Source organism: Heloderma suspectum, chromosome 4 (assembly GCF_057233095.1).
Source record: "Heloderma suspectum isolate Gila_16-S chromosome 4, 16-S_ref, whole genome shotgun sequence".
In the NCBI taxonomy this organism is placed as follows: domain Eukaryota; kingdom Metazoa; phylum Chordata; class Lepidosauria; order Squamata; family Helodermatidae; genus Heloderma; species Heloderma suspectum.
This window is the reverse complement of record NC_139461.1, coordinates 282,050,676-282,076,885: the sequence shown is the minus strand read 5'-3', so window position 1 is coordinate 282,076,885 and position 26,210 is coordinate 282,050,676. Positions and strand designations below refer to the sequence as shown.

The following is a 26,210-nucleotide window of genomic DNA, read 5'->3' as shown; positions in this document are numbered from 1 at the left end:
GAAGGGAGGCATAGGGGACTCCTGGCAGATAACCCCCAAGAGAACGTAGCACAAGTTTCCCACCATGAACAGAAGGTTTTTTTTAACGTTAGAAAGTATACCAGACAAGTACAGCATGAGTGAGTGAGTGATGTGGTCATGTGGGTACGAGTTGTATGTGTATGTGCACACATGTGTGGCCCCCACTCCCCCAACAGATACCTAATGTGGCCCTTGGGGCCAAAAAGGTTGTGACCTCTGGTTTTAAACAGAGATCTGAGATGGGGATTAAAGAATCCACACCTGAATAAATCAACAAGGTTTTATCTGTCTGAAATTCAATAACAATGTATGTCCTTCCCTCCCTCGCTTTAACACCAATATCAACCCTTTGTCCCTTCTTGCTGGTCCTTGGCTTCAGCTGCAGTGTGCACACACAGGGTTTTAGATGGAATAAGATAATATACTGCAACTGCTTGCTTCCACGTAGCAAGCGTCCGGCTTACACCTGCCCCTCACAGCCATTCTGTCATTTGATGATCAGGCAGGTTCTTAGTCCAGTCTATCAGCTGGGATAAGGGTTGAACTTGCCCTTCAGAGTGAAAACCCCTTTCCTCCTCTCAGTTCCTCCCTCTTCCCTTTCTTTCCACCCTTCTCCAGTTACCTTTTGTCAACTGCTACCCTCTCAACCTTCCATCCTTACCACCCGCCAGCAACTGTTGCTGTGGCTTTTCCTCTTCCCATCATTCCATTTTCCTGGCCAGTCTTACCTAGTACCAATGGCCACTATTTATCCAATGCCATATTTCCTCCATCAAAGCCCTCCTCACAAAGTCACTTTCACATGTAGGCTAAATGTGTAGATGGGGAGGCACGGGAGAAGCATGCTCTGGCCCAGGGCCAGCTCAGGACGTTTTGCTGCCTGAGATGAAGAACAAGATGGCACACCTCCCACTCCACATACAAAAGCTGACTTGACAGCAGCTGAATCTGTCTTCAACACTGATGATGGGAGAGCATCTTCCGCTGCATCTGAATGCAGCAGGCCACCTTAGGGGGTACAAAGCAGGCCACATGGAATACACCTCCCAGCATCTGTCACCTGAGGTGATTGCTTCACTCTGCCTAATGGTAGGGCCAGCTCTGCTCTGGCCCCATCCATTGGCCAAAGGAACAAGAGCCACCAATTGCTATTCAAGCAGGAACACCAGCAAGGGAAGATGAGCCTGTCCCGAAGTGCATTTAAATGCCCACTTACCACTCACCATTTTGTTCTGGCCTTGCAAAACTAATCTCCCTCCTCTTCCCCTTCCCCTCCTACTCCCTTTCCCTTGTGTGTCTTGTCAGTTTAATTTGTAAGCCTGAGGGCAAGGCCTGTCTCTCTTTCGCATTGATGTGAGCCACTTTGGGAGACAAAAATTGTCTGAAAAGCAGCATAAAATGCAGTAAATAGATGAATAATTTTTTAGAAATGTCTAAAAAAGGGAGCCTACACAGGTACACTTGTATGGATGGCAGCTTCTGTGTGATTGGGAACCCTGTGTGGTGTTGCGGGGCAGGTCCAGCAATTGCCACCCCCTTCCTGCATTTAGGTGACCCACATAGGTGACCTTGTGAAGGGGATTCAAGTGTTCAAAGTGAGGTGCAAAGAGCAGCAGTTCATAAAATGGCGGTGGATGGTAGGAAGCAGTCACTGCGCAGGGTCTGAATGTGAGAAAGGCCTCAAGGCTTTAGCAGTGGGTGTAAGCATTGGTGCATGGCCAGTAGCCCCCAGTAAGGCATGGGCACTGATGTACTTGGCCATTGCACATGCTGGGTACTGCTGGCCAGACTACAACCTTGCAAGTAGGTCAGGGGTGGCACCAAACTTCAGCAGCAAATTCTGTGGCAGGGGATGGGGGGCAATGTGCCCCCTGGAAGTTGTCCACCCCAATGTGGATGGTGCTGCCTCACTTGCCGTTGCTGCTACCACGTGATGCCCACCAATAAGAGTATGTGTCCTCCCACTTCTGGGTCTCCAGTCGTTTGCAGTGGCCACTTACTTCTATCTGCCCCACCTTATGAACTGCTCCTGGGTACAAATAAGGGTACAAGCTCCATGATACACAGACCCTGTGCTTGTCAAAGAGCTCTATGCAGCATGTATCTTGATTAAGCATACTATTATTACACCAAGAGAAGCTTGCCCATTAAAAGATGCACCTCATCTGTTTGATATCTTTCCTGTTTCCCCCTCTGTCTTGCTTCTGTAATCAGCACACAGCAAAGTCTCCCTTCTCTGCTTTGTCAATGGGCTGCATGTTCTTACCTTGAGGTGCATGAAAATGTTAACTGGAATGTGAGGGGGGGAAAAAAGAAAAAGAAACAACTTGGTGCTTGTCCAAACCTACTCGTGTTTATACTGGAGCCTAGGAGTGACATCAGAGCAGGGAAGAGTATAAACACTTGCAGGGCTCTACTCGCAGACTTTAAAAACTGCAGACACACTGCTGTCTCCAAACTGCCTGGGGAGGGATGTGCTGAAGTGTCGGAATGAAACTCCAGTTTCTCTTGATCTCCTCCTTCTGTCTCCTTTCCAAGGTAAGGAAGCTGGGAAATGTTAGTTTAGACAGTAAGGAACTCTCTTTTTTTGTCTCTCCCACTAACAAAACAATTTATAACCAAGGGACTCCAGTTTGGCAAACGCAATAGTTCAAGGATGTCTTAAAACACTAATGTGCTTTAACGTGCATGTTTAAATGTGTGCAAACCAAGGACCGCGTGCTGTTTCAAATACATTTTAAAAGGCCAAATTTTTAAATGTGTTGGGCAAAATTATACACCCAATGTAACTCCTTTAGCATCAGTGGTTCCATGTTTTGGAGCCTCATATCCAAATGTTATTCATTAATTGTACCAGTATCTCAGGCATGCATTTAGGTTAGCTGAGGATCCTGCATAGTAATCAATTAAATAGTTTCTTCTTCACACTCAGTTCTCTGTGTTACAACCTACACGGGCAGAAAGCCAGGCAGCTGGCATGATTTTTCAAGATTGCTCAATTGTTGTCCAACTTTTGCTCCGAAATACAGAAAAGCACATGCTCAGCTGATGCCGTGCAGGATGAACAACATAGTTCATTTAAAACAAACACACACAACTCAGAAAACAAACACTTGGGAGTTTTCCCAGTGGTTTTGGATCGCTCCTTGAATTCCAACTGTTGGACACAATGCAAGTGCTGAGTTTGTTGTAGTGGCATGGCTGCTTAAATTTGTAACGCACAGGCTTGAGGCTTGTGATCATAACTTTAGATGTTACCTAAGGACACAGCAGCCTACAATAAATCAGAGAGGTACAATTAATCTGATCATACCTGGTTGGAAGCAAACCCATTAAAACAATCCATCCCAACAGTTATAACATGCTGTGCATAAAGGACTGTAACATATGCCTGTTAAATTTATGTATGTGTTTGCAGCGTTAAATGTGACCCAGGTGAGATAAGGTTAACAGAGTTAAAGAGTGAGTGAAAGATGGGAGGGGCTTGTGTGTGGGGTGGGGGGGCTGGAGGATTCTTAGGTTATAAAAGGAATGAACTGACAGGTAGAAGTTAGATAGGGCCTTAGGAGACTATATCTAGTGATTGGGGGTTTGGGTATAAGGATTTAGAAGGGGTAGAGTAGGTAGGTTAGGATCAAGCGTAGATTGATTAATAATAATGTATAACTTTTCTTATATTAAATAATTGTTTGTTTATAATTACAAAATCTCATGTGTTGGTTTGTCTTATTGTGCTACCATTAGCAAAGCATATGTCCTTGTTACTTCTCCTGTGGGTAGAGGGAACCAATTAGGCATATTGGGTGTCTCTTTAACTCAGAGAGTAAAAGGGGCTGAAGCTTGGTGTCAGTGAGGGTAACTGACCCAGTGGAGGCAGACATCCTGAAGGGGTTTTCTTTTCAGTTTCATTAGGTGGAGGCTGGAGAAAGTAGAACCCAGGGCAGGAGCGTCACAAGGACAATTTCCCCTTAATGACTGAAACACTTTATTCCCTGACAAAATTATGGTTGCTAGCACTGGTTGTTTTATCCTAGATTGTATTTCCCCCCCTTTCTTTATTGCATACCTTCTCCTTTCTGCACACTTTTTAAAGGCTTGAGGACAGGAATAGTACAAGCAATATTTATTTGAGTATTCCCACAGAGCTCTTGTGAATGACTCTGGATATGTTTTGCTTCCAGATTTTAAGAGGGAGATAAAAGGCCACCATTCTATGAGTTGTTTTGCTAGAGCTGCAGAAAAGAGATAGATACACACACTTCAGGATGCAAATGGATTACCATCGGGAAGGAACAACACATATCTGTGTAGCTCATCTTGAGCAGATTCTCAAGCAGGCAGATTATCTTGAGCTGTGGCACTTGTCAGCTGAATAGCCCAAGTGTGAATTACCTTGGAAACTCGACCCCTTTTTTATTTCATCAGAAAACAAGAAATATGTCAGGAGGCATCTCTACGCATTGCTTTTTAAAACTCCGCATTCTCTATTTCTCTTTTAAATTTAATGGGTTCATGGCCTCTCTTTTGTACACAATGACAGGACCTGGCCTTACCACAAGGTAGCCTTAGCCACTGTCAAGCCATTCATTTATTGTTTTTGTCCCACCCTTCTTCCAAAGAGCTCAGGACTGTGTACAGGGTTCCCCCACCATTTTATCTTCACAATTACCTTGTGAGCTGAGAGAAAGTGATTGGCCCAAGGTTACCCAGTGAGCTCATGGTCAAGTAGGTATGTGAACCCAGGTGTTCTTGGATCTAGTCCAGTACTCTAACAAGAACATTTCCTATGCAGAAAGCACTTTTGTGCAGAACCCCCCCCCCCCATGTGAAACGCACATGAAGATCATCATGTGTCATGATCAAACTTCAATCTACGTATGAGGTGCACATGTGGAGAAGATATGGTGTGTGTGCATAATTGTAAATCATATGGAATAATCTACACTTCAGTTTGCAGGTTTTCATAACTCAGTCAGGTGGAATACTGAGTGAGTGAGAGGAAAAAAAATGACAACTGGGTGGGAGGAGGAATACAATGGAATGGCTGGAGCAGGAGGCCAGAGACACATAGATATAAATACAGATATAAAGGGTAGAAATAACCATTGTCAGTTCCTGATTCATACTGAGAAGCTGTTTTTAAATGTCTCCAGGGATGGAAGAGAAAACTGCCCATAAGCATCGAAGGAGAAATTAAATAATGTTAATTTACATGGGTTTGGGCACCAGTGTGTCCATCCCCACCCCCCAAACCCAAACTGGAGGAGGATAATCCAAGTAGAAAGGGTCCAATGAGCCAAAAGTCCAATGAGGACTGAACATGTTCAGTGGGCACAGAATGCTGACAGACTGCTGGAGGAAAGGAAAGGAAAACCAGGGGAGGGGGAATGGAAAGGTGTCGCTAGAACCTGGAACAGAAGCACTTCTTACTGCATCTTTTTTTTTTTTTTTTTTTTACAGGGCCCCACTTGTATTGTTTATAATCAAAGTAGTAAATGTGAAAAAGACGCTGTGCTGTATTTTGGCACAGTAAGTTAACTGTGCGCTGTCCCCTTCAGTTCAGGCGAGGGTTCAAGTTCCCCCCTCCCTCCTTCCCTCTCTTCACTGCCACTAGGAGAAATCCTAGCCTGTGTTTTAAAGCCCTCCCAGCCAGGGCACTGTATATTGTCCTGTTTAAAAACCTGCTATGTTACCAGAACCTTTGTGGGCCCCGAATCAGTAGTCAAGGTTTAACAGGCAACGGTCTGGCCTCGGCAACTAGGGTACCGAAATATAATCAACATCTCCTTGCAGTGCTGCAGATGGCCCCACTTACACCCCTCCCCATGCGAACCCCAGCCAGCCAGCCAGCCAGCCAGCCAGCCACCCTCCTTCCTTCCTTCCTTCCTTCCTTCTTTTACCTAGCAGCGGTAGCTCCTCCTCCTAGGCCGCCTGGCCCTGCTGGCAAAAGGAAACACTGCGGCAGCCAGCCAGGCAAACCCGCAGGGGTCCGTGCCACTCCTTTTCAAAGCAAAACTTTTTTTCTTTGCTATCTTGAGTAGCAGCGATAGGAACCAATTGGACACTGTCTTTGATGGGGATGGCCAATGAGGGCAGAGGAGTGGTGAAAACACTGGCCCTTCACTGCTCATATGTCCTCATTGGCCATCCCTCCCTTCCCACAGGCAGTGCCTGATTGGTTCAGATTCCTGCTACTCCAGATGTAAGGCGATAACAGTTTTTCTTTGAAAAGGAGCAGCATGGGTCCTATTGGTTTGCTCAGCTGGCTGCTGTGGTGCTTCCTTTTGCCAGCAGGGCCAGCCAGGCGAGGAGGAGGAAGAGCCGTGGCAGGGCCAGTGCTAGGCCAGGCCAGGCCCTTTTGGTCCTCTGGGCCCTAGGCAACTGCTCGCCTGTGCCAACCCTTGACATCGCCAGGCCTGTCTCCTTGTGCATTCTATCAATTTGTGATGCACCTTTTCAGTGTATTTTAGATAGCACAAAATACACAAAATACACAAAAAATACACAAAAAATGCACAAAAAGTATTTACCTCTTTTTTTTTTGCTGTTCAATTTAAGTTAAAAATAGAAAGACACTGATTATTCCAGCCTTTGTTTTGAGCTATGCCAGTGGACTGACAATTGGATATCTATTGGATGCTGCACTTGCAGAACAGCTAAGTGACAACATTCTCAAACAGGATACATACATCAACATAGGCTCATCCATATTAAGGTGGTGTAGTTGTTCAGTGATATCCTAGTGTCAGTGGTCGATAATGATAACACAGTAAAGTCCATTTATAAATCAAAGTGGTCGATAACACAATAAAGTCCATTTATAAATCAAAATTGACCAGAAATCAATTTCTGATTTCAAAATTGACCAGAAATCAAAGCTGACTTTCACTACAGAGGTGAACTTGGCTTGCCTAGTTCTACTGTTATACTTTTAGCAAGGGTCGAAATCCACTGAAATGTTGCATTTCTTTAGCCTTGATGGGTCTTTGTAGGAGTGTAGCTACTTGTGGGATCAGTACCAATGGTGTAGCGGTAAATTTTAATGTGCAGGCGCTCAGCAAGACCGTCCCCATAGTGACACCACAGAGGAGAGGCCAAAAACGCAGGCAGCTGTGTAGATCTCTATCAACAAACCAGTTCTAGCAGTGTTCATCTCAACCAGGAACAGGTCTTTTATACTGCTATTGGGCCTTAATTGCCCATTCAAGACCAGGCCACCCCCAGATACTTTGCATTACAACAGGGATCGCATACTGTTGCTGAGGAAATTAATTTTTCCCCAGCTGCTGCGAGAATTGCAGCTTAGCTCAGAGGGAATGGGGAATTCTGAGGGGGGTGGGAGATGACATCAGCATCCCTGCTCATCAAAAAGTGCTGCTGCTGTGTCCCTCTAAACCCTGGCTCCACTCCACCACCAATCAGTCTCTCAAGGAGCAACCTATTGCCAGATCTGCTTTATATGGAGGCCTACTGCCTCTGAGCTGAACCCATTCCTTTGGGAATCAGTGGGCTTATACAGGAGAATATCGTGGTGGACTGTGCCTTAAATGTGTACCTGAAAAGACATGGATTCAGCTGGGCATTTTACCATGCCACTACTCTCTCTCTCTCTCTGCAGGTGTATGCTCAGCGTTGCCAAATTCCATGCTATTGTCCTTGGCTCCTTCCCCGTTGCCCCCCTGGCTCCTCCCTAGTTCTGGATGGATGCGGCTGCTGCAACATATGTGCCCGCAGGCTAGGAGAACCCTGCAACTACCTTCACGTGTGTGATCAGAGCCAGGGGCTTACCTGTGACTACAGTGCCATCCCTATGGGGAGAGGAGGAATCTGCACTTGTGAGCAAACCTTGTCACTGTTTTCAGGGATCCCTTGAGCATGTGGGGGAAAACTGGCTTCCTTAAACTCGATAAAGCCATCGCAGCATAATGCATGCAGAGAAAGTATAGAATGGCTAAAGCTTAGGAAACCCGTTTGGCTGAGATCCAAGGGTTCAAATACCATTTTACTACAAAATCTCCATTTGATCTGTGGATCAGGGCCAAACTAGACTTGACTATTATACACGAATCTGCTGAATTTTAAAAGTGTATATAGCAATCAGAGGAGGGGCTGGTGCGGGGAGGGGCACATTTGGACTGCAAGTGCAGCACTGGGAGGGGGGTCTTTTTTAACCCTTTCCTCCCTACACTGTTTCCCCATTTATTTGTTTGTTTGTTTCAGCAAAATGGTGCTCAAGGAGGCTAACAATACAATCCAGCTTAAAAACAAAAGCTTATTTTTTTTTATTGATTGATTGATTGCATTTATGTCCCAACTTTTTTCCTCTTGCAAGGCACCCAAGGCAGCTTACGTTACCCTCCTCCTCTCCACTTTGTTCTCACGACAACAACCCTGTGAGGTAGGTTGGGCTGAGAGTCTATGACTGGCCCAAAGTCACCCAGTGAGCTTCTATGGCCGAATGGGGACTAGAACCTGGATCTCCCAGCTCCAAGCCCAGCACTCTAGATACTACGCCACACTGGCTCTCAATTAATTAAAACATAATATAAAAACAAATACATTAAAAACACAATAAAAGAAAGAACAGCACCAACCAGTTAAAAATCCCTTGAGCAACAAATCAGCTTACATGCCAAAGGCCTGTCTGAATAACTAAGTAGCCTGATATGAGAATAAAGAAAGTAGCCATTTGATGCCCGTTTATAGTACCTCAAATAATTTACCTGAGCTGGCCACCTCACGCTGCCCAATGGTAGGCCAACCCTGTGTGTGTGTGTGTGTGTGTGTGTGTAAATAGCGGAGGCTGGTGGCTCCGATGTCAGTGCGACGGTGAATCCACTGTGGGTTTCAGGTGCTTTGCACCTTTGATAGCTCCTTTAGAGTTCTGAGTGGTTAAGAATGAGGGGAAGGTAATAGATCAGCCTTCACAAGACGATGCCCTCCAGAGGTTTTTACTACAACTCCCATCAGCCCCAGCCAACATGGTCAATGGTCAGGGGCAATGAGGGATGTAGTCCAAATAAGGTAGCCAGGTAGACAGTCCTCTATTTTGGAGAGCTGGCGGAGGGCAGTCCTGTATTTGAAGGTGTCCTGTAGTTGATGGGTTGTCCAGTCCAGGCCTGGTTTAAAGATTAAGAACCATAAGGAGGGAAAGCAGCAGGGGCCTTGAATGTCCATCCATGGCTAGCCCTTGGAAAGCAAACTGAGCAGGCACACATGTGAACCGGTCAGTCTTTCCCACTGTAGTAAGATGTGTTGTATTTCTAATTATAAATACTATTTATACATTTGCACCTATGCATATAAATTTGCATATGCAAACATTATGCAAATTGGTGCAATGCTTTTTGGTGATGAATTTCCTCTTTTGCGGGGGTGGGGGGTGGGGGAGGTAGGGGATGTATAAATGGCCACCCTAAGTCCAAAATATCTGGAGGGTGTCATGCAGGGGAAGGCTGTAGCAGATAACTGGGAAAGAGTCCCACATGGCCCACCTCCCTAGGAACATCAGTGAAGAAATGCTTTCAGACCCTGAAGAGTTAAGGGACATTATGACATCAACACTTAATACCAACCAGTCCTCTCCCTTTGTCCTCTCCCCTGTTGGCATGCTGGAGCTTCAAATGGCCCTTTGCAGCCATGCTGCTTATTTCAAACGTTCCCACCTTTTGGTGGGCATCTCACTAGAAAGGGATAATGCTATCCCAGCTTCATCAATCAAAGGCTGTCCAGGAAGCAGGTACACAGTGCAGGCTTGCTGCTTTGACATCACAACTGTGTCTTCTCTATTCTTTCTGTGGAGCTCCCAGGGCAGCTGGAAGGAATGCAAACACAACTCGGCAAATATGCCCTGATTTCCTGTCCTGCTTGGAAAGTTCAGGTCAGCTGACAGGGATGTGAGCTAAACAAACACCAGCTCCTCACAAAATAACAAGACTTTGCTAGGAACAAAATCACTTTTTCCCTCCTTAGAAGGCTCTTGGAAAAGAGTGGCAGAACTGTGGTCAACTGTGAAATTTAGGATGCCACAATCTGAGCTTTGCTCGGGGATAATCTATTATGCAGACAAATAGCAGCAACATAGAACGCTGCATTAGGCCAGGTGAAAGACCCTCGAGCCCAGTATTGTCTACTCCAGCCTTCCCCGACCTGGTGCCCTCCAGATATGTTGGACTACAACTCCCAGCATTCATAGCCAGCTAGCTGGGGATTCTGGGAGTTGTGATCCAACACATCAGGAGGTTAGGGAAGGCTGTCTACTCTGACTAGCAGTTGCCTTCCAGGGTCTCAGGCAGAGTTCTTTCACGTAACTACAAAGGACAGGGCCTGCACCGGGGACATTCCACATGAAAGGATAAGGCTTCATGGAGGATGTGGCTATCAATGGCTACTAGTCCTGATGGGTATATGCTACCTTCAATATCAGAGGCAGTATGCCTTTGTACATCAGTTGCTGGGGAACTTGGGCGGGAGGGTGCTGTTACACTCATATCCTGCTTGCGGGTTTCCGTGGGCAGCTGGTTGGTTGGAATGCTGGACTAGACAGCATGGTCTCCTTGGTCCGATCCAGCATGGCTCTTCTTATGTTCTTAAAAGCATGTGCTGTACTTCTGAACTATCATCCCTCACTGGCAAGGAAGAAAACACCATTATGCTACCCGATACTCCTCGAAACAATAAACCAGTATTTCAGATAAGTATCACTTGTCCAAAGATTATAAAAATACAGTTGGAAAGCCTTAATGTTTCTCGTATTCTTTATGTATGGATAAGAGGCAGATTCAAATGGATACTCTGCGTAGCATGCTGAGGCAATTCAAGGGATGTATTTTACTTCCGCTTGATTCCTCGAAATTTCTCGATTTCTGAGTGTTCCCACTGACAACTGGGGGTGTTTCCAGACAGCTCCTAGTGTGACTGATCAAAAGACATTGTGCACCTATTCTGTCTTTCCCTATTTAACAGATTTCCTGTGGCAAGAAAAAAGATGGGAAAAGCAGTAGGAAAACACAGAAGGGTTACAAATGGAGGATGATGACATCTGCATCCCCCACAGAATTCTGAGAAACAGGCAGGGTGTTTGCACAATAAAAGCCTCTTCTGGAAGCACCCTGTGCTACAATGGAGGAATCAAAGGGAAGCCCAAATGCGATCTCTGTTTACACTGGGTAGAAAAAGGATGAGGAACCACCAGCCCATGAGCCATCCCCAGCCAACAGTGCTTTTCTGTCCAACCTACCGTCTTTCCTGTCAGGCCTCCCTCTTCTCAGCCCCAGCCCTCCTCCTGTGCCCCACTGCACTTTCCTCTTGTGCCACTGCGATCAACACTGCCAGTGTACTCTTGACAGCTCTGCTGTTCTGCTCACCTCCTCCTCTTCCCTGTCACTTCTGCTGAGCTTTCCTTCTCAGAAGGTGGCCCTGAACAGATTATCCCTGAGGGAATGCAGAGCTTGACAGAAAAATGGTTCCCCACTTCAGGTGCAGAAGCTACCATCTACTTACTGCTTCTTTGGGGAGATGTCTGTGTAGGAATCTCTCCCATACCATTGTTTCTCTTCAGTTGCGGAGTAATGTATTTCCCACTTGCTGTTGCAATGGCAGAATGCACACAGTGTTATAGTCAGGTTTGCCTTTTGAAACAAAACATAAAAATATAAGAAGGGCCATGCTGGATCAGACCAAGAGTCCATCTAGTCCAGCATTCAGTTCACAGTGGCCAACCAGTTGTCGACAGGAAACCCACAAGCAGGACATGGGTACAACAGCACCCTCCCACCCATGTTCCACAGCAACTGGTGTACATAGGCATACTGCCTCTGATACTGGACATATCATATAGCCATCAGGACCAGTAGCTGTTGATAGCCATATCTTCCAGAAATTTGTCTAACCCCTTTTTAAAGCCACCCAAATTGGTGGCCATCACCACATCTTGTGGTAGTGAATTCCACAGTTTAACTATATGCTGAGTTTTAAAATGCCTATTTTAGTTTTCAGGTTTCAGCCCCAAAGGAACTGGGTTTTTGAGCTCAACTTTTGTGATTTTTTCACTGGAGAAATTCCAGGCCTAACAATTCAGACCAAAGTTCAATGTCAGTTTCAGAATAGGGGACTGCCATATTCCCCCGTTCATAATAGGCGGTGTCTCTGTTACAGATCTGATGCCTACATTTGATTTGTCCCATTGTCTCTGGTTACTCTGACTGTTGGCTGCAGATGAGGAAGGATACGATGATGACTACTGTCAAATGAACGGGAAAATCTATCGGGATGGGGAAGTGTTCCAGCCCAGCTGTAAGCTTCAGTGCCGCTGCTCAGGAGGAGGTTTTACATGTGTCCCCCTCTGCAGTGAGGATGTTCGCCTACCCACTCCAGATTGCCCCCATCCAAAGCGTGTGGAGATCTCAGGAAAGTGTTGTCAAGAATGGATTTGTGAAAGTCAAGATAGACAGAACTTGCAGGATGCCATGGCAGGTAATAATATTCACAGGACCCGGCCCATGTTTACAGTTGACATTTTGTTGGCTGAGCCACTGCTACTATTAATCCAGCCTTGCATTGAAGCACTAGTCTGGTAGCGATAGGCGAGAAAGAATTGCACACAGGCGAGCACATGGAATTCCATGCAGGTAAGTGAACGGGCTAGTGGAGGAGGAACAGAGTGTTCTGGTCCTCCTCTGCACCCAATACAGATGCAGGGGGCTGCTGCAGGAGGACCAGAGCTCCCCATCCCTCTTCTGCAAGACCCATGCAGGCTAGTAACTTTTGTGGGGTTATTTACAAGGCTGGCCTAAAGACAGGCTAAACACAAAATGAATATTCATGGGGACGGGCTGTCATGCACACTCAAAATATAGCAACATCTCAGAATTCTAATTCCACTGTGCTTCTGAAATGTGAGAGATTCTTTTGTAAAAGCAAGTCTTACATCTTATAGATGAATGTAATGGCTGTACTGTAATGAACTTGCCAGATGCAATGGTTGGATTCACACTTAGGGCACAATCTAATGCACATTTAGATAGAAAATAGTTGTACAACTCCCAACATTCCCCAATCAGCCATGCTAGTTGAGGAATGCTGGGAGTTGTAGGATTTTTTTTTTCTGTCTAAACATGCATAGGATTATGCCCTTAGTCAAATTTAGATTAGACCCACTGAAATTAATAGGACTTAAGTTAGTCATGACTGGGCATGTTGAAAATAAATATTTGGAGGATTTGCCTGAGAATTATCCCTCTCCCCAATAAATTTGTTATAGCTGTAACCTTAGTTATCTGCAACATTGACAGTGCAATCTAATACATATTTATTTAGAAGTAAGTCCTATTGTGTTTGTTGGGACATATGCCCAAGAAAGTGTATATAACATTGCAGCTTCATAGCTATATTCACAGTTATATATGCTATATAGCTGTGTATATAGCATATGGCTTCTCACATATTTTATAGCTGGGTATAGATATAGATATATATACATACAATATATGTGCACAGACCATCAGCTGTAGAGAATCTGTGCATGTAGTCCCTTGCCATCATGAGCTTGTATAGGCAGCACACCCAATGGTGTGGAATGGGATAGTAATTTAATGAATACCGCCTCTCCCAAGCCAAAACCAAATCCCACCCTGCCATCAAAATTATAAGAATAAAGGGTGAATACATGTTACAATTCTGAGAGGAGGCATGTTTTTTGGGGGCGTGGGGAGGAAGGCTTTTTCACTCACTCCCCACTGGCCATTCTTCTACTCAAAATTGTTTCCACTACGCACGCACGCACGCACACACACGCGCACACACACACACCTGCCCCAAGGTATGAGGGCAAGCCCTAGGAAGGTTCCAATTACAACAGGGATTGTAAAACCCCAGGAGGGAAAACAAGCTTGAAAAGCCCCGATTTTGAGTCCCCATGGAAAATGGCTGGCAGGGAAAGGGTTAAGTGCCCCCCACCTCCTGGCTGCTACTCCACTCAGAATTGCAGCCTGTACTTCAACATTCACCACTATACCACTGGGGAAAGGACTCTTTCTTCGTTTTACTAATCTCTTTGTTGTTGTTTTTTGTCACAATAGACATAGGCAAGGATCCAATGGTGCAACACCGCTCACTTTGTGGACGTGGTGCTAGCAGAAAGCAATGCTTGTGCAATGTCAGCAGTGCTTGCTAGAACCACACATTTCCCGGGAAACACTGTTGTGGTAGCACATCAACCACTCTAGCAGTAGTGCACCATTGGAACCTTCCCTAAGATGGCAACCCTTCTGGAAGTTCTCATAACATGTGTGTGTGCGTGTCGGTTTTCAAGGTTTCCCCTTTCCTCGTTTCTGTCCTTGCTCAGCACAAAGGCTGCCTGGGATAGCAGCGATAGCTTTTCCCTATCCATGCGACGAGTGGAGCACAGGGTGGTCTGCCTGCTCTGCCAGCTGTGGCGTTGGGATCTCCACACGAGTGTCTAACCAGAACCCGTACTGCAGGCTTGAAACTCAGAAGCGTTTCTGCACCCTTGGACCTTGCCAGGGTCTCACGGGAAGAGGTAGCGTGGTGAGTGAGAAAATGAGGGACACCTGCACCACCAGCTTTGAAGCTGATATGTACAGAAGGGAATCCCAGCCAGCTGGCTTGCCTCCCTGCTTGACAGCCCCAGGTGTGGTGACGAACTTGGCAGCTACAACAGAGAAGAGAGACTTGCCTGAGTAGAAAAAGTAGCAATGCGGGTGAAGGACAATGCGGATGCAGCAGAATGAAGGGCCCAGGCAGCAAGCAAGGGATGGCTAGAGATGTTAGAGAAATCCGCCGCGGATTCAAATGAGGCTGGATTCTTTGGAATCCGGCCTCAGGAATGTGTGGCGGATCGGCCCCACTTACCTCCTCTCCTGGAGGGTTCCGCATGGGATGGCACGGCTGCTTGTTGCACCGGGAGCCATTCGCCTCCGTGCCGATCGCCATTAAAAAAAAAAAAAAGGCAATCGGCAGGATGTCCCCATAGACTTATACGCAAAATAGAGCCGTGAATCTTGCATATAAGCCTATGGGCACATAGACTTATATGCAAGATTCACAGCTCTATTTTGCATATAATTCTATGGGGACATCCTGCCGATCGCCTTTTTTTTTTTTTAAATGGCGATCGGTGCGGAGGCGAATGGCTCCCGGTGCAACAAGCAGCCGTGCCATCCCATGAGGAACCCTCCAGGAGAGGAGGTAAGTGGGGCCGATCCACCACAGATTCCTGAGGCCGGATTCCAAAGAATCCAGCCTCATTTGAATCCGCGGCGGATTTCTCTAACATCCCTAGCCATCCCTTGCTTGCTGCCTGGGCCCGAAGGGCTCTGGTTGATTCAGGTAAGCGGAGCCACTCTGTGAGTATTCCAGGGGGGAGGAACAGATTGCCCCCCCCGGATTCCCCACCGGAACGGACGGTGGGGAATCCGTACATCCGTAGGGATGGCAAGCAGGAGTTGGTAAGGCCAGGGGAGGAGGCCCCAAGATGAGAAGAATGGCAGGTAGCATAGTTGGAAGTAGGGTGGCCACTTAGCTGTCACCTAAAAATTGGAAATGCACCACCAAAAAAAGAGGACAAAAGAGGATGAAGATTTGCATAGAATTTGCATGTACTAATTCATGGGTATAAATGCAAATGAAGAAATAATTACTATCATTTAAATTGAAATGCAATACATCTCACCAATGTGGGGAAGACTGTGACCAGGTGTGCCTGCTTGGTCTGCTGCCCAGGTGCTAATTGTGGATGAGCACCTTCGACTGCACGTGGACTGGACAGAAGGTCTGACCTCTGTAAAGCAGGACACATGGTCACCCTAGCTGGGAGGCTGAGGCTCAGAAGGCTCATTCTGTCATTCAGGGACAGAATGGAGAAGGGTTTGTATGTGTGTGACCAACCCCAGCAGGCCACCATTTGTGGGAAATACATGTTTGTGAAGCAGGCCATGATGGGCATTGATAGTCCACTAAGAGCTTTTGTACCCGAGGGTGTTAATCCACTGTATCTACTTTCAGTTTCATCGCAGAATTGAGATTTGAGCACTACATGGTGTTTCCTTTCCTGCTTTTCCACTATATAACCTCTAGGTGGCACTGTGATATAGCCGAATAGCGCAAACACTCAAGAAGGAAAATCATTTTCTTTGGCTTTTATAAATAAATACAGCATTTAAAAATTTTATTTCATTTCTATGCCATCCAATAGCCTAAGCTCACTGGACGGTTCACAAAAAATTTCTCTGCTCTAAAGGGTCACGACACTGTCTAAAGAACCTGTAAACAACTGTGAGAAGGGAATGATGAGTGCACAATAAATGCCTCATGTAGAAAAGTTATAAGGGGCTGGTAGCCTCGGGTCAGCCCTGTGCCAGTTTTCTCCCTTCCTCCATAATGGTCTAATGCTGCCCACCATGATGATGTGAGGGGGACCAGAAAAAATAACGTGTGTGTGTGTGCGCGCACACACACATAATGGAGGCAAAGTGCATTTCTGGGTTGGGGTAAAGTCTGACCCACATGTTGGATTTCTGAATGCGCCGACCCTAAACATACTTTCTCTGAATAAAGTCTTACTGATTTTGAGGGAGTTAACTCTCAAGGAAGCATTCTCAGGATTTTGGCTTTACTTTTAATTTCCAGTTTATTGGGGGTGGGGCTAGTGCACTGGTGGGGAGCCTCTTTCAGCCTGAGAGCCAAATTCAATTTCAGAGTAGCTGCGCAAATGGGCTGGTGCCAAAAATACCAACATATTATGGCTTAAAGCTCTTACTGCCAGTAGAGCTTTAGGAGAGGCACTTCCGCCTTTTAAAATGTTGCGACAATGGTGGTGCAGGGGAAACACAAACACTGGGAAACCACCAAACTATTGGTGGTTGAGGGAAAGGGGGTGAGGCCAGGGGATATAGCTGGATTTGGTTCTCGGGCCTGAAGTTCCCCACCCCAGGGTAGTTCAACACAGTGCTGCCCATTTTGCCAGCAGCCTCGCAGTTTTCCAGTGCAGAGAGGGGGGCATTTTAATCTTTTCGTCCAGGGCTTCCGAAATGCTCATGACTGGCCTTGTGCCCTGCCTCAACTGCTTTTCTACCTAAATTCTCCACACACCACTTCGCTGTGTGGTAGAGCATCCTGAGAAATGCGTTCTCCCTAAGCCAGGTATAAATTCTTCCAGCAAAATCGATACTTGCAATTCGACTGCCAAGATGGGTAAGCAGCAGAATCCCAAAATAGCAATGGACCCTACAGAACCCAAAATAATACAGCAGCGTGATTTATTGACACAGCTTGAACTAGGGATGTTAGAGAATTCCGCCACGGACTCCAGTGAGGCCAGATTCTAAAGAATCGGAGTCCATGGCAGAACGGAGCAATCCCCCTCGCCACCCCGTGAAACCTCCCCGGGACAGACCCTGCCTTGTGTCGGCTGTCCGCTGCCCTCATCTGCGGGTGTGAATGGCGGCCCTAGTCTGCAGCCATTTCCCTCACCATGTTGGCTGTGATAGGCTACGTATATATTTACGTAGCCTATCACGAAAAGAGCAGGGACGCAAATGGAGTAGCGGATGCCATTTGCTTCCCTGCTCTTTGCCGTGATAGGCTACGTAAATATATACGTAACCAATCATGGCAACGCAGGGACGCAAATGGTGGCCACTACGGCAGCCGCCATTTGCGGCCGCAGCCCGGCAGCAGATGGAGGTCCGGCTGTGGGTGGCCCCAGCCGGTGGGTCCACGGACTCGCTGTGGAGTAGAGCCGGTCCCTCCCCCTCACCGCGGATGCCCCTGAATGGAGCCAGGTAAGGGATTCGTACATCCCTAGCTTGAACTAAATGAGACACCTGGATTTAAACTGGCCTGTTTTTATGCATGTGTGTATGTTGGGGGGATGGGGGGTACTTTGCTTCTTAACTGAGGGGCTCTGGCTTCACTGGGAATCCTGCATACTTCAGAGTTTCCCTGCAGAAAAGTAGTGTAGAGTAAGAAGGGCTGTAGCTAAGACGGTTTTGCAAGCACTGGATGTGCGCTTGATATTGTACTTGCTGTGAAACAAAACACTCACAACTGTTCCTCAAGCATTGAAGTGCATGCTTTTCCTCACACAGAGAATGCTGGAGATAGTAATAACAGATGAAGGAGCTCTAGTTCATGCTACCAAATTGGCGTGGTAAGCAGGTGGGTTGAATAGATCTGAAAGGGAGCTACAGAAAGGGAGCTACAGGAAGTAATAGCAAAAAAAGCTCAGAGACACAGAACATAATTGTCCTCTGAAGAGACTGATGGCATTATTTGGTATTGCTGTTTCCTGTTAAAAAGGCACTTAGCAGAGACGAAACAAAAGGCAGAACAGAAGGCGCTTTACCAGTCCCACATGCACACAAGGCTATCTTAGTAAAAAAGGAGACCACACCCTTCTTTAGTAAAGAAAGGATAAAACGATTTGCTCACAATTTCTTGTATAAAAAAGCAGGCACAGCATATAGTTTCAGACAAAGTTTGTTCAGTCCATTTCTTTGTGTTCTACAACACTGGCAGGAGAGACAGCAAACACATGTCCTACCAGCAATGGAGAGAGGGTGGGGTGGGGAGGAGCAAAACCAAAGGAAACCACACTGTAGGCTATAGAGATCCTAAGGCTAGCTGTGCCCCAAATTCCCATGCATTAACTAGCTAACTGCAACACTGCTCCCTTCCTTTGTTACTTGGCCTTCTTTCCACTTCCAATATGTGTCCTTTTTTGTTTTCAGGTCATCCCTAAGCTTTTTGTGAATCTACATTGGTTTCTTCTGTTGTCTTCCACCTTTTCTTCTTGTTGGAATTGTTTGTAATTGTGCCTTGAGAATTTCCTTTTTTAAAAAACGCGAACGAGAAAAGGAGTCCAAGATGGGTGGGAGCTTTTAAAAAAGGAAATTCTAAAGGTACAATTACAAACAAGTCCAACAAGAAGAAAAGGTGGAAGACAACAGAAGAAGCCAATGTGGCTTCACAAAAAGCTTAGGGATGACCTGAAAACAAAAAAAGGACACATATAGGAAGTGGAAAGAAGGCCAAGTAACAAAGGAAGAGTACAGGCAGGTAGCACAGAATTGCAGGGATGGCGTCAGGAAGGCTAAAGCTGAGAACGAGCTGAGGTTAGCGAGGGATGCTAAAAACAACAAAAGGGCTTTCTTTAGCTACGTGCATAGTAAAAGGCAGAGGAAAGAAATGGTGGTTCAACTATTAAATATGGATGGCAAAACGATAACAGATGACAAAGAAAAGGCAGAGGTGCTCAATTCCTACTTTGGCGCAGTCTTCTCCCAAAAGAGGGTCTATGACCCCCCTGGCAAAGGCGAAGTACAGGCTGAAGGGGCAGGATTGAGGCTTGAGATTGTTAGGTATATGGTCAAGGAACACCTAATTACTTTGAATGAGTTCAAATCTCCAGGGCCAGATGAACTGCATCCTAGAGTAATAAAGGAACTGGCAGAAGAACTTTCAGAACCGCTGTCTATTCTCTTTGAGAAATCATGGAGGGCGGGTGAAGTGCCAGATGACTGGAGGAGGGCTAATGTTGTCCCTCTCTTCAGAAAGGGTAAAAAGGAGGAACCAGTCAGTCTGACATCAATCCCTGGGAAAATTCTGGAGCAGATGATAAAGCAATCCATCTGGAAGCACCTTGACAACAATGCAGTGATTACTCGAAGCCAACATGGATTTGTCAAAAACAAGTCCTGCCAGACGAATCTGATCTCATTTTTTGATCAAATAACCTCCCTTGTAGACCGTGGGAATGCTGTAGACATCATATACCTCGACTTCAGCAAAGCTTTCGACAAAGTGCCCCATGATATCCTGAGGAGCAAACTAGCTCAAAGTGGGCTAGATGAAACAACGATCCAGTGGATCCACAGTTGGCTACAGATTTGGACACAAAGAGTGCTTATCAATGGGACCTTCTCAAACTGGGGAGAAGTAATGAGTAGGGTACCGCAGGGCTCAGTCCCGGGCCCAGTGCTCTTCAACATTTTTATTAATGACTTGGAGGAGGAGGTGCAGGGAATGCTGATCAGATTTGCAGATGACACAAAATTCGGCGGGATAGCTAATACTTTGGAAGACAGAAACAAAATTCAAAGTGATCTGGATAAACTGGAGCACTGGGCAGAACAACAGAAAGGAATTTAATAGGGATAAATGCCAAGTTCTGTACCTAGGAAAAAGAAACTAAATGCACAGTTACAAGATGAGGGATACGTGGCTCAACAACACTACAAGCGAGAAGGATCTTGGAATTGTTGTCGATCACAAGCTGAATATGAGTCAACAATGAGATGTGGCTGCAAAAAAGGCAAATGCCATTTGGGGCTGCATTAATAGAAGCATAGCTTCCAAATCCCGGGACGTACTAGTTCCCCTCTACTCAGCACTGGTTAGGCCTCATCTGGAGTACTGTGTCCAGTTCTGGGTGCTACACTTTAAGAAGGATGCAGACAAACTGGAGAGGGTTCAGAGGAGGGCAACGAAGATGATCAGGGGACTGGAAACAAAGCCCTATGAAGAGAGACTGAAAGAACTGGGCATGTTTAGACTTGAGAAGAATGAGGGGAGATATGATAGCGCTCTTCAAGTACTTGAAAGGTTGTCACAGAGAGGAAGGCCAGGATCTCTTCTTGATCATCCCAGAGTGCAGAACATGGAATAATGGGCTCAAGTTACAGGAAGCCAGATTCCGGCTGAACATCAGGAAAAACTTCCTGACTGTTAGAGCAATACGACAATGGAACCTATTACCTAGGGAGGTGGTGGGCTCTCCCACACTGGAGGCGTTGAAGACGAGGCTGGACAGCCATCTGTCAGGGATGCTCTGACTTGGATTCGTGCATTGAGCAAGGGCTTGGACTCTATGACCTTGTAGGCCCCTTCCAACCCTACTATTCTATGATTCTGTTCCTGTAACTTGCAGATGAGGTTGCAATATTCCCAACAGAGATGTCACAGGAAGTGGTGGAATGCAGATAATTTTCCAAAGCTCTGCTTGCTTGTAAACTGGTTTTGGCATTTTTTGTGCCTGTGAAGCAGGAGTGATGAAACTCCAGGCTAAATCCAGTCCAGCAGGGGGCCAAATCTGGCCCTTGTGGGTTCCCTAGAGGGCCATGCCCCTTCCTTTGGCCCCACCCCTTTGCCTCAACTGCCAATCATTGGGTGGATTCCTGGCTTTTGGGCAGGTTTTTTCCCCTCATTGTAAAAGGTTGAAATGCCTTTCCTGGCCTCACAACTTAATTTCACTCAGATGTTTTGACCAAAAAGTTCTTTCACCCAAATGTTGAGGAAGGTGGGGGGAAAGTAACATGGTATGAAAGCAGAGTACATTATAATGCTGAACTAAGATTGATGGTAAAATACAAACATGGCACAGAAATAGGGGGAGAAGCAAGGTGAACCTCGGGAATGGTGCTGCACTGTAAACACACTCTTAAGTCTGCCTGCCCTGCCTGGTGCCCTCCAGATGCTTTGGAGTACAACTCCCAGCACTCCTGACCATTGGCTAGGAGTGCTGGGAACTGAAGTCCAAAACATTTGGAGGGCACCTGGTTGGGGAATTCTGCTCTTTAAGTATATCAGCACCAGGTACATGGGAGAAATATTAGAAAGATCGTGGCCAGCATAGACATTATGCAGGAGACACAAGCAATTTCCTTTCCCCCACTTTAATGGGAAGCTTCCATTTTGAACAGATGGATGGCAGTGGCACATGCCTTCTTAACCCTTTCCTGTCCTGCCATTTGTCTGGTCAAAATCACCCACCATCCACTTGAAGGGGAAAAGATATGGGACCTTGTTATGTTTTTAGCATGTGGGCAGTGGAGGCTGGTGGCCCTGATGTCAGTGGGGAAGTGAATACACTCCGGGGCCACCAGCCTCCACTGCTTGTGCAGAGAAAAGCAGGACTGGAAGGGCAATTTTGAGCAGACAAAACAACACAAGGGATAAGGGTGGAGCTCTGCTCATACTGGCAGCCTCTTGTGGCTGCTTTTCAGTTAAAAAGAAATCAGGAGATGGGAATTCTCCCATGGTAATGTCTGGCTTGCCCCTTGTGTCTCTCACTCAGCTGTGTTTTTTCAGAGGATGTTGGAAACAAGCTACACTTTTCTGTCTCTACAGAGAGGAAGAGGAAACCACTTGTAAACTGGTCCATTCCATTCAGAAGTTCATATACTGGCCTCAACCCAGCAACTGGAACATGACAAGCCCAAGCTGATCCTGTCTCTGCAGTAATGAGAGAACCGCCTAGGAACAGAGAGAAGAACTGACCAGGTCTGGGAGGGAATAAGAAAACGAAAGAGCAATTCCTGATCGCAGCTGACGTCTGTCGTTCTCCTTGTTTCCACCGCAATTACGCTAGACAATGTTATCATTCAGTGAGAAAAACCAGACCGTATGTTTTCATACTGTACAATACTGATGTGTTTATTGCCAGCTTGTGGCCGCTATTATAAATCCATCCATTGGGGAACTGATGCTTTGCAGCTACAGTAATTCAGGGAACCATGTCCCACTATTCTTTCTGCATTATCTCTTCACTGAAGAATAGTTCTGGGGACCAGGCAGATGTGGCAGTCACATATTGTTCAAAGTAGGTTGTTGCTGTTGTGAGAAATAAATAAATGCAATGATAATCTGCCTAAGGGTGGATTGGCCAGGGTTACCTCCAGGGGCTGACATCAAGAGTCTGGAGCAACTCCTCTATGAGGAAAGGTTACAACAGCTGGGATTGTTTAGCTTAGAAACGAGGCGAGTGAGAAGAGACATTATAGAGGTGTACAAAATTAAGCATGGTGTAGAGGATGTGGAGAGGGAGAAATTTTTCTCCCTCTCTCATAACTAGACCCCAATGGGGTCATCCCATGAAGCTGATTGGTGGGAGATTCCAGACAGATAAAAGGAAGGCCTTCTTCACACAGTGCCTGGTTACACTATGGAATTGTTGGGAGGAAATGATCAGCAGTTGAGAAGCCCAAGATCCTCAAGAACATGGATGGGGAACATCCAGCCTACAGGCCAAACTCTACTTGCTACCCTTCCCCAAATCCCTTCCCCCTCAGACAAGGGCGAGCAGCTCCCAGCTAATTGTGGCCTTAAGTGGTACTCCTGGAGACCATGGCTCATAAGAACATAAGAAGAGCCCTGCTGGATCGGACCAAGGGTCCATCTAGTCCAGCATTCTGTTCACACAGTGGCCAGTCAGCTGTTGTCCAGGAAACCACAAGCACAACACGAGCACAACAGCACCCTCCCACCCATGTTCTACAGCAACTGGTGTACACAGGCTCACTGCCTCTGGTTCTGGAGGTAGCACATAGCCATCAGGACTATTAGCCATTGATAGCCTTCTCCTCCAGGAGTTTGTCCAACCCCCTTTTAAAGCCATCCAAATTGGTCGCCATCACTACATCCTGTGGTAACCATGTTCAGCAAGGCTCAGTCAGCTTTGCTCCCCCCTCGCCACTCCTTGAGGCACCAGTTCAGAGGGTTTTGCCCACCCCTCACCTTCCCTGATCATGAAAGGCACGGTGTGTGTGTGTGTGTGTGTGTGTGTGTGAGATTGGGTTGTATGTGTGTGAAGGTGATTGGCTCTGGACAACATGCTGGGACCACATGCCAGCAGTGTGGGATGTCCCCACCCATTTTGAGCTGTGGCCCCAGACACTGCTGGCAAGTGGCCCCCAATGTTTATTGTACGGAGTCAGTTCAGCCCTTGGTTTCCCATCCTTGCTCTAGAGGCACAAAAGTACCCTGTCACAGAGTGAAAACATATACACATCACAGAATGGAACAGAACATTATCATGCAATCCTCCTGGAACATAAGAAGCTGCCTTATATGGAGTGAGTCCATTGGTCCAACTAGCTCTGTCTTGTCTACACTGACTGGTAGTCTCCAGCCTATCTGGAGATGCTGGGATTGAACTTAGGACCTTCTGCGTGCAAAGAATGTGCTCTACCACTGAGTACAACCCTTCCAGACTAACCGTTTTCTGTTTAACCCATCTTGAATAGTTCCTCCGCCTGTCATTTACAGTAACCTGTTCAAAATTATTAAGGACTTAATTGATAGAGGGCCAAAAGCGATTCCTGTTTTCCCGGTAATCAAGTTATGTTGGGAAGCTCACCATGTATTCGATGGCCTCCTTCCAGACACTTGTAAACATAGCAACCCTACCCAGCCCCACGAGTATCTCTACACCAGCCTAAAATCCCACATTTAAAAGGGGGCTTTCTGCTTCTGTTTTAAATGCAGGATCACAACGGGCTTCCATTACATGTGCTTCTTTCCCCCCTTCCCCTGTTGCCTGCCTTCTCCCCCTTATCTGAGTCTTCCATATGTTTCATTGATCAAGCTCCTCTTCTTGCCGCTTTTCCTTTTTCGCACAGGGAACTCAAGTGGAACTACACTTCCACTTCCAAATTACCAGGGTAATTAGATAGCTCATTATCGCTGATCTATTTAAAAATGGAATAAGGGTCATTGAGTGCAGGAGACATCCTGGAGGTTAACAATGTCATCTAAAGGGCCCACAAACTTCCATGAGTGAGCAATCTCAATAGCAAGATATAAGCTCCATGTGAAGGAGCCCTTGATCTATCATTGCCTGTGCTGGTCCTTCCCCTTCAACTAGCTCAAGATTTCTTAGCTGCTTGATTGCCGGATGTCCCCTTCAGGGCCAGAATGTCAAAATTAATCAACCTACTTCTCCCACTGGCTACTTGACCCTGGTTTGGGAGGGACTGTTTATTACTCATGGCAGCACCACTGTACCTTGCAATCCCCCCCCCCCATTGAACTAAAACCATCAGGAACATTTTTGCTCTTATTCCCATGGGAAGAGACTTAGTGCTGAAGGTTTCATCGTCTTTGTTTCTATGGAAAAGCCAATTATTTGTGTGCTGGCCCCAGAGAATAAGACAACAATTATCCTGCTATATCCAGCTGATACCAAAAATAAATGGAACGTGTTCAAGCTGTCACCATAACAAGTGGGTTCTTTATCTCTGGGTGCCTTTGACACATCTTTCTTTGAAAAGCCAACTCTCTCTAAATAGTACACACACACACACACACACACACCCCTCAGTGTGTTCATGTTCTTAATGGAGGTGCTGTGGGATTCTCAGAAATACATACATGCAACCCCCACCCCCACCCCAGTACCGAGCACACTACATAATATCTAGGCTCAAATCTTTTATAGCCTGAGGACAAAAGAAGAGAATCAAAACAGAAAAACAAAGGCACAGAGATGGGAAGCCATATGACAAAAAGAAAGCAGGCTATGGAGGTTATTGGGAAGTTTTATTGAAGCGACTGAAAGAATGAAGTTTAAATGCCCTCTAATGGCCTCACTCTAGATCTGCAGGCAGAAAATGGGAGAATTGTGACTGGACATTTGAACAGCAGCAGGGGCTAGGTAGTGAATACTTTTTTAAAAAATTGGTCATTATTTGTGCATCTAGAAACAAAAATATGTTTCTTCTCGCTATATTTTCTTTCTATATAAAAGCCAGCTCTCTACATTTTGTTGCACTCTAATATGAGCAAGAAACAGAACAGTGGGCATGGCAAGATAAGAGCAGGGCTGCATTGCCAGTGACTGGTGCAGTAAAGTGAACACTGGAAGGTTAAATTTAGGAACTCCCATTTAGCAACCCCCCTGATGTCTGGTCCAGGGGAAATCCACCATGGGGAAATCCAGGCTGCTTGGGCCCCCATGGATTTTCCTGGAGCCCCAGTATGCCCACTGGATTTTGTGGGGTGGTTCTCCGGCTTTACGAATGGTGCGATAGGCTATTGGCGGTTGCCTTTATCGTGGGAAACAGCTGCAATTTATGTAGAAGTTGGTGCTTTACAGCCACAAATGGTGTAAAATATGCCAATTATGGCCATAATGTTCCCATGATAGGCTAATGGCAGCCACCATTAGTCTATTGCACCTTTTATCATGCCGGAGAGCCTCCCTGTGGGAAATCCAAAGGACCCAGAGGTGAGTGGAGCCCGTCCACTGCATCCCTACTCTCATTACCATGAGAAGGACTCAAACTCCACCCTCAGGCTTTTGTTTCTTGTAATGTTTTGGTTTTACCTCAGAGCCAAACTAAATGTGAGGAGGAGGCAGCGATGTTTGTTTATTTATGTGTCTCTACTGTGTT

General features: G+C 46.3%; 1 protein-coding gene across 3 annotated transcripts; it reads left to right on the top strand.

Moving 5' to 3' along the window:
- The first annotated feature begins 2,401 nt into the window (after positions 1-2,401).
- CCN5 (cellular communication network factor 5) lies at positions 2,402-25,576 on the top strand. 3 transcript variants are annotated; one of them, XM_084853993.1, is made up of 6 exons: positions 2,402-2,559; positions 7,640-7,856; positions 12,238-12,495; positions 14,366-14,568; positions 18,129-18,198; positions 22,168-22,689. In XM_084853993.1, exons 1-5 carry the CDS (start codon positions 2,512-2,514, stop codon positions 18,192-18,194), a joined length of 792 nt encoding a protein of 263 aa, XP_084710119.1. In that variant the 5' UTR covers positions 2,402-2,511; the 3' UTR covers positions 18,195-18,198; positions 22,168-22,689. The 3 variants fall into 3 exon arrangements, with proteins under 3 accessions (XP_084710119.1, XP_084710120.1, XP_084710121.1); XM_084853994.1 differs by lacking the exon at positions 18,129-18,198 and having other exon boundaries at positions 22,168-25,576; XM_084853995.1 differs by lacking the exons at positions 14,366-14,568; positions 18,129-18,198 and having other exon boundaries at positions 22,168-22,686.
- Positions 25,577-26,210: the final 634 nt, after the last annotated feature.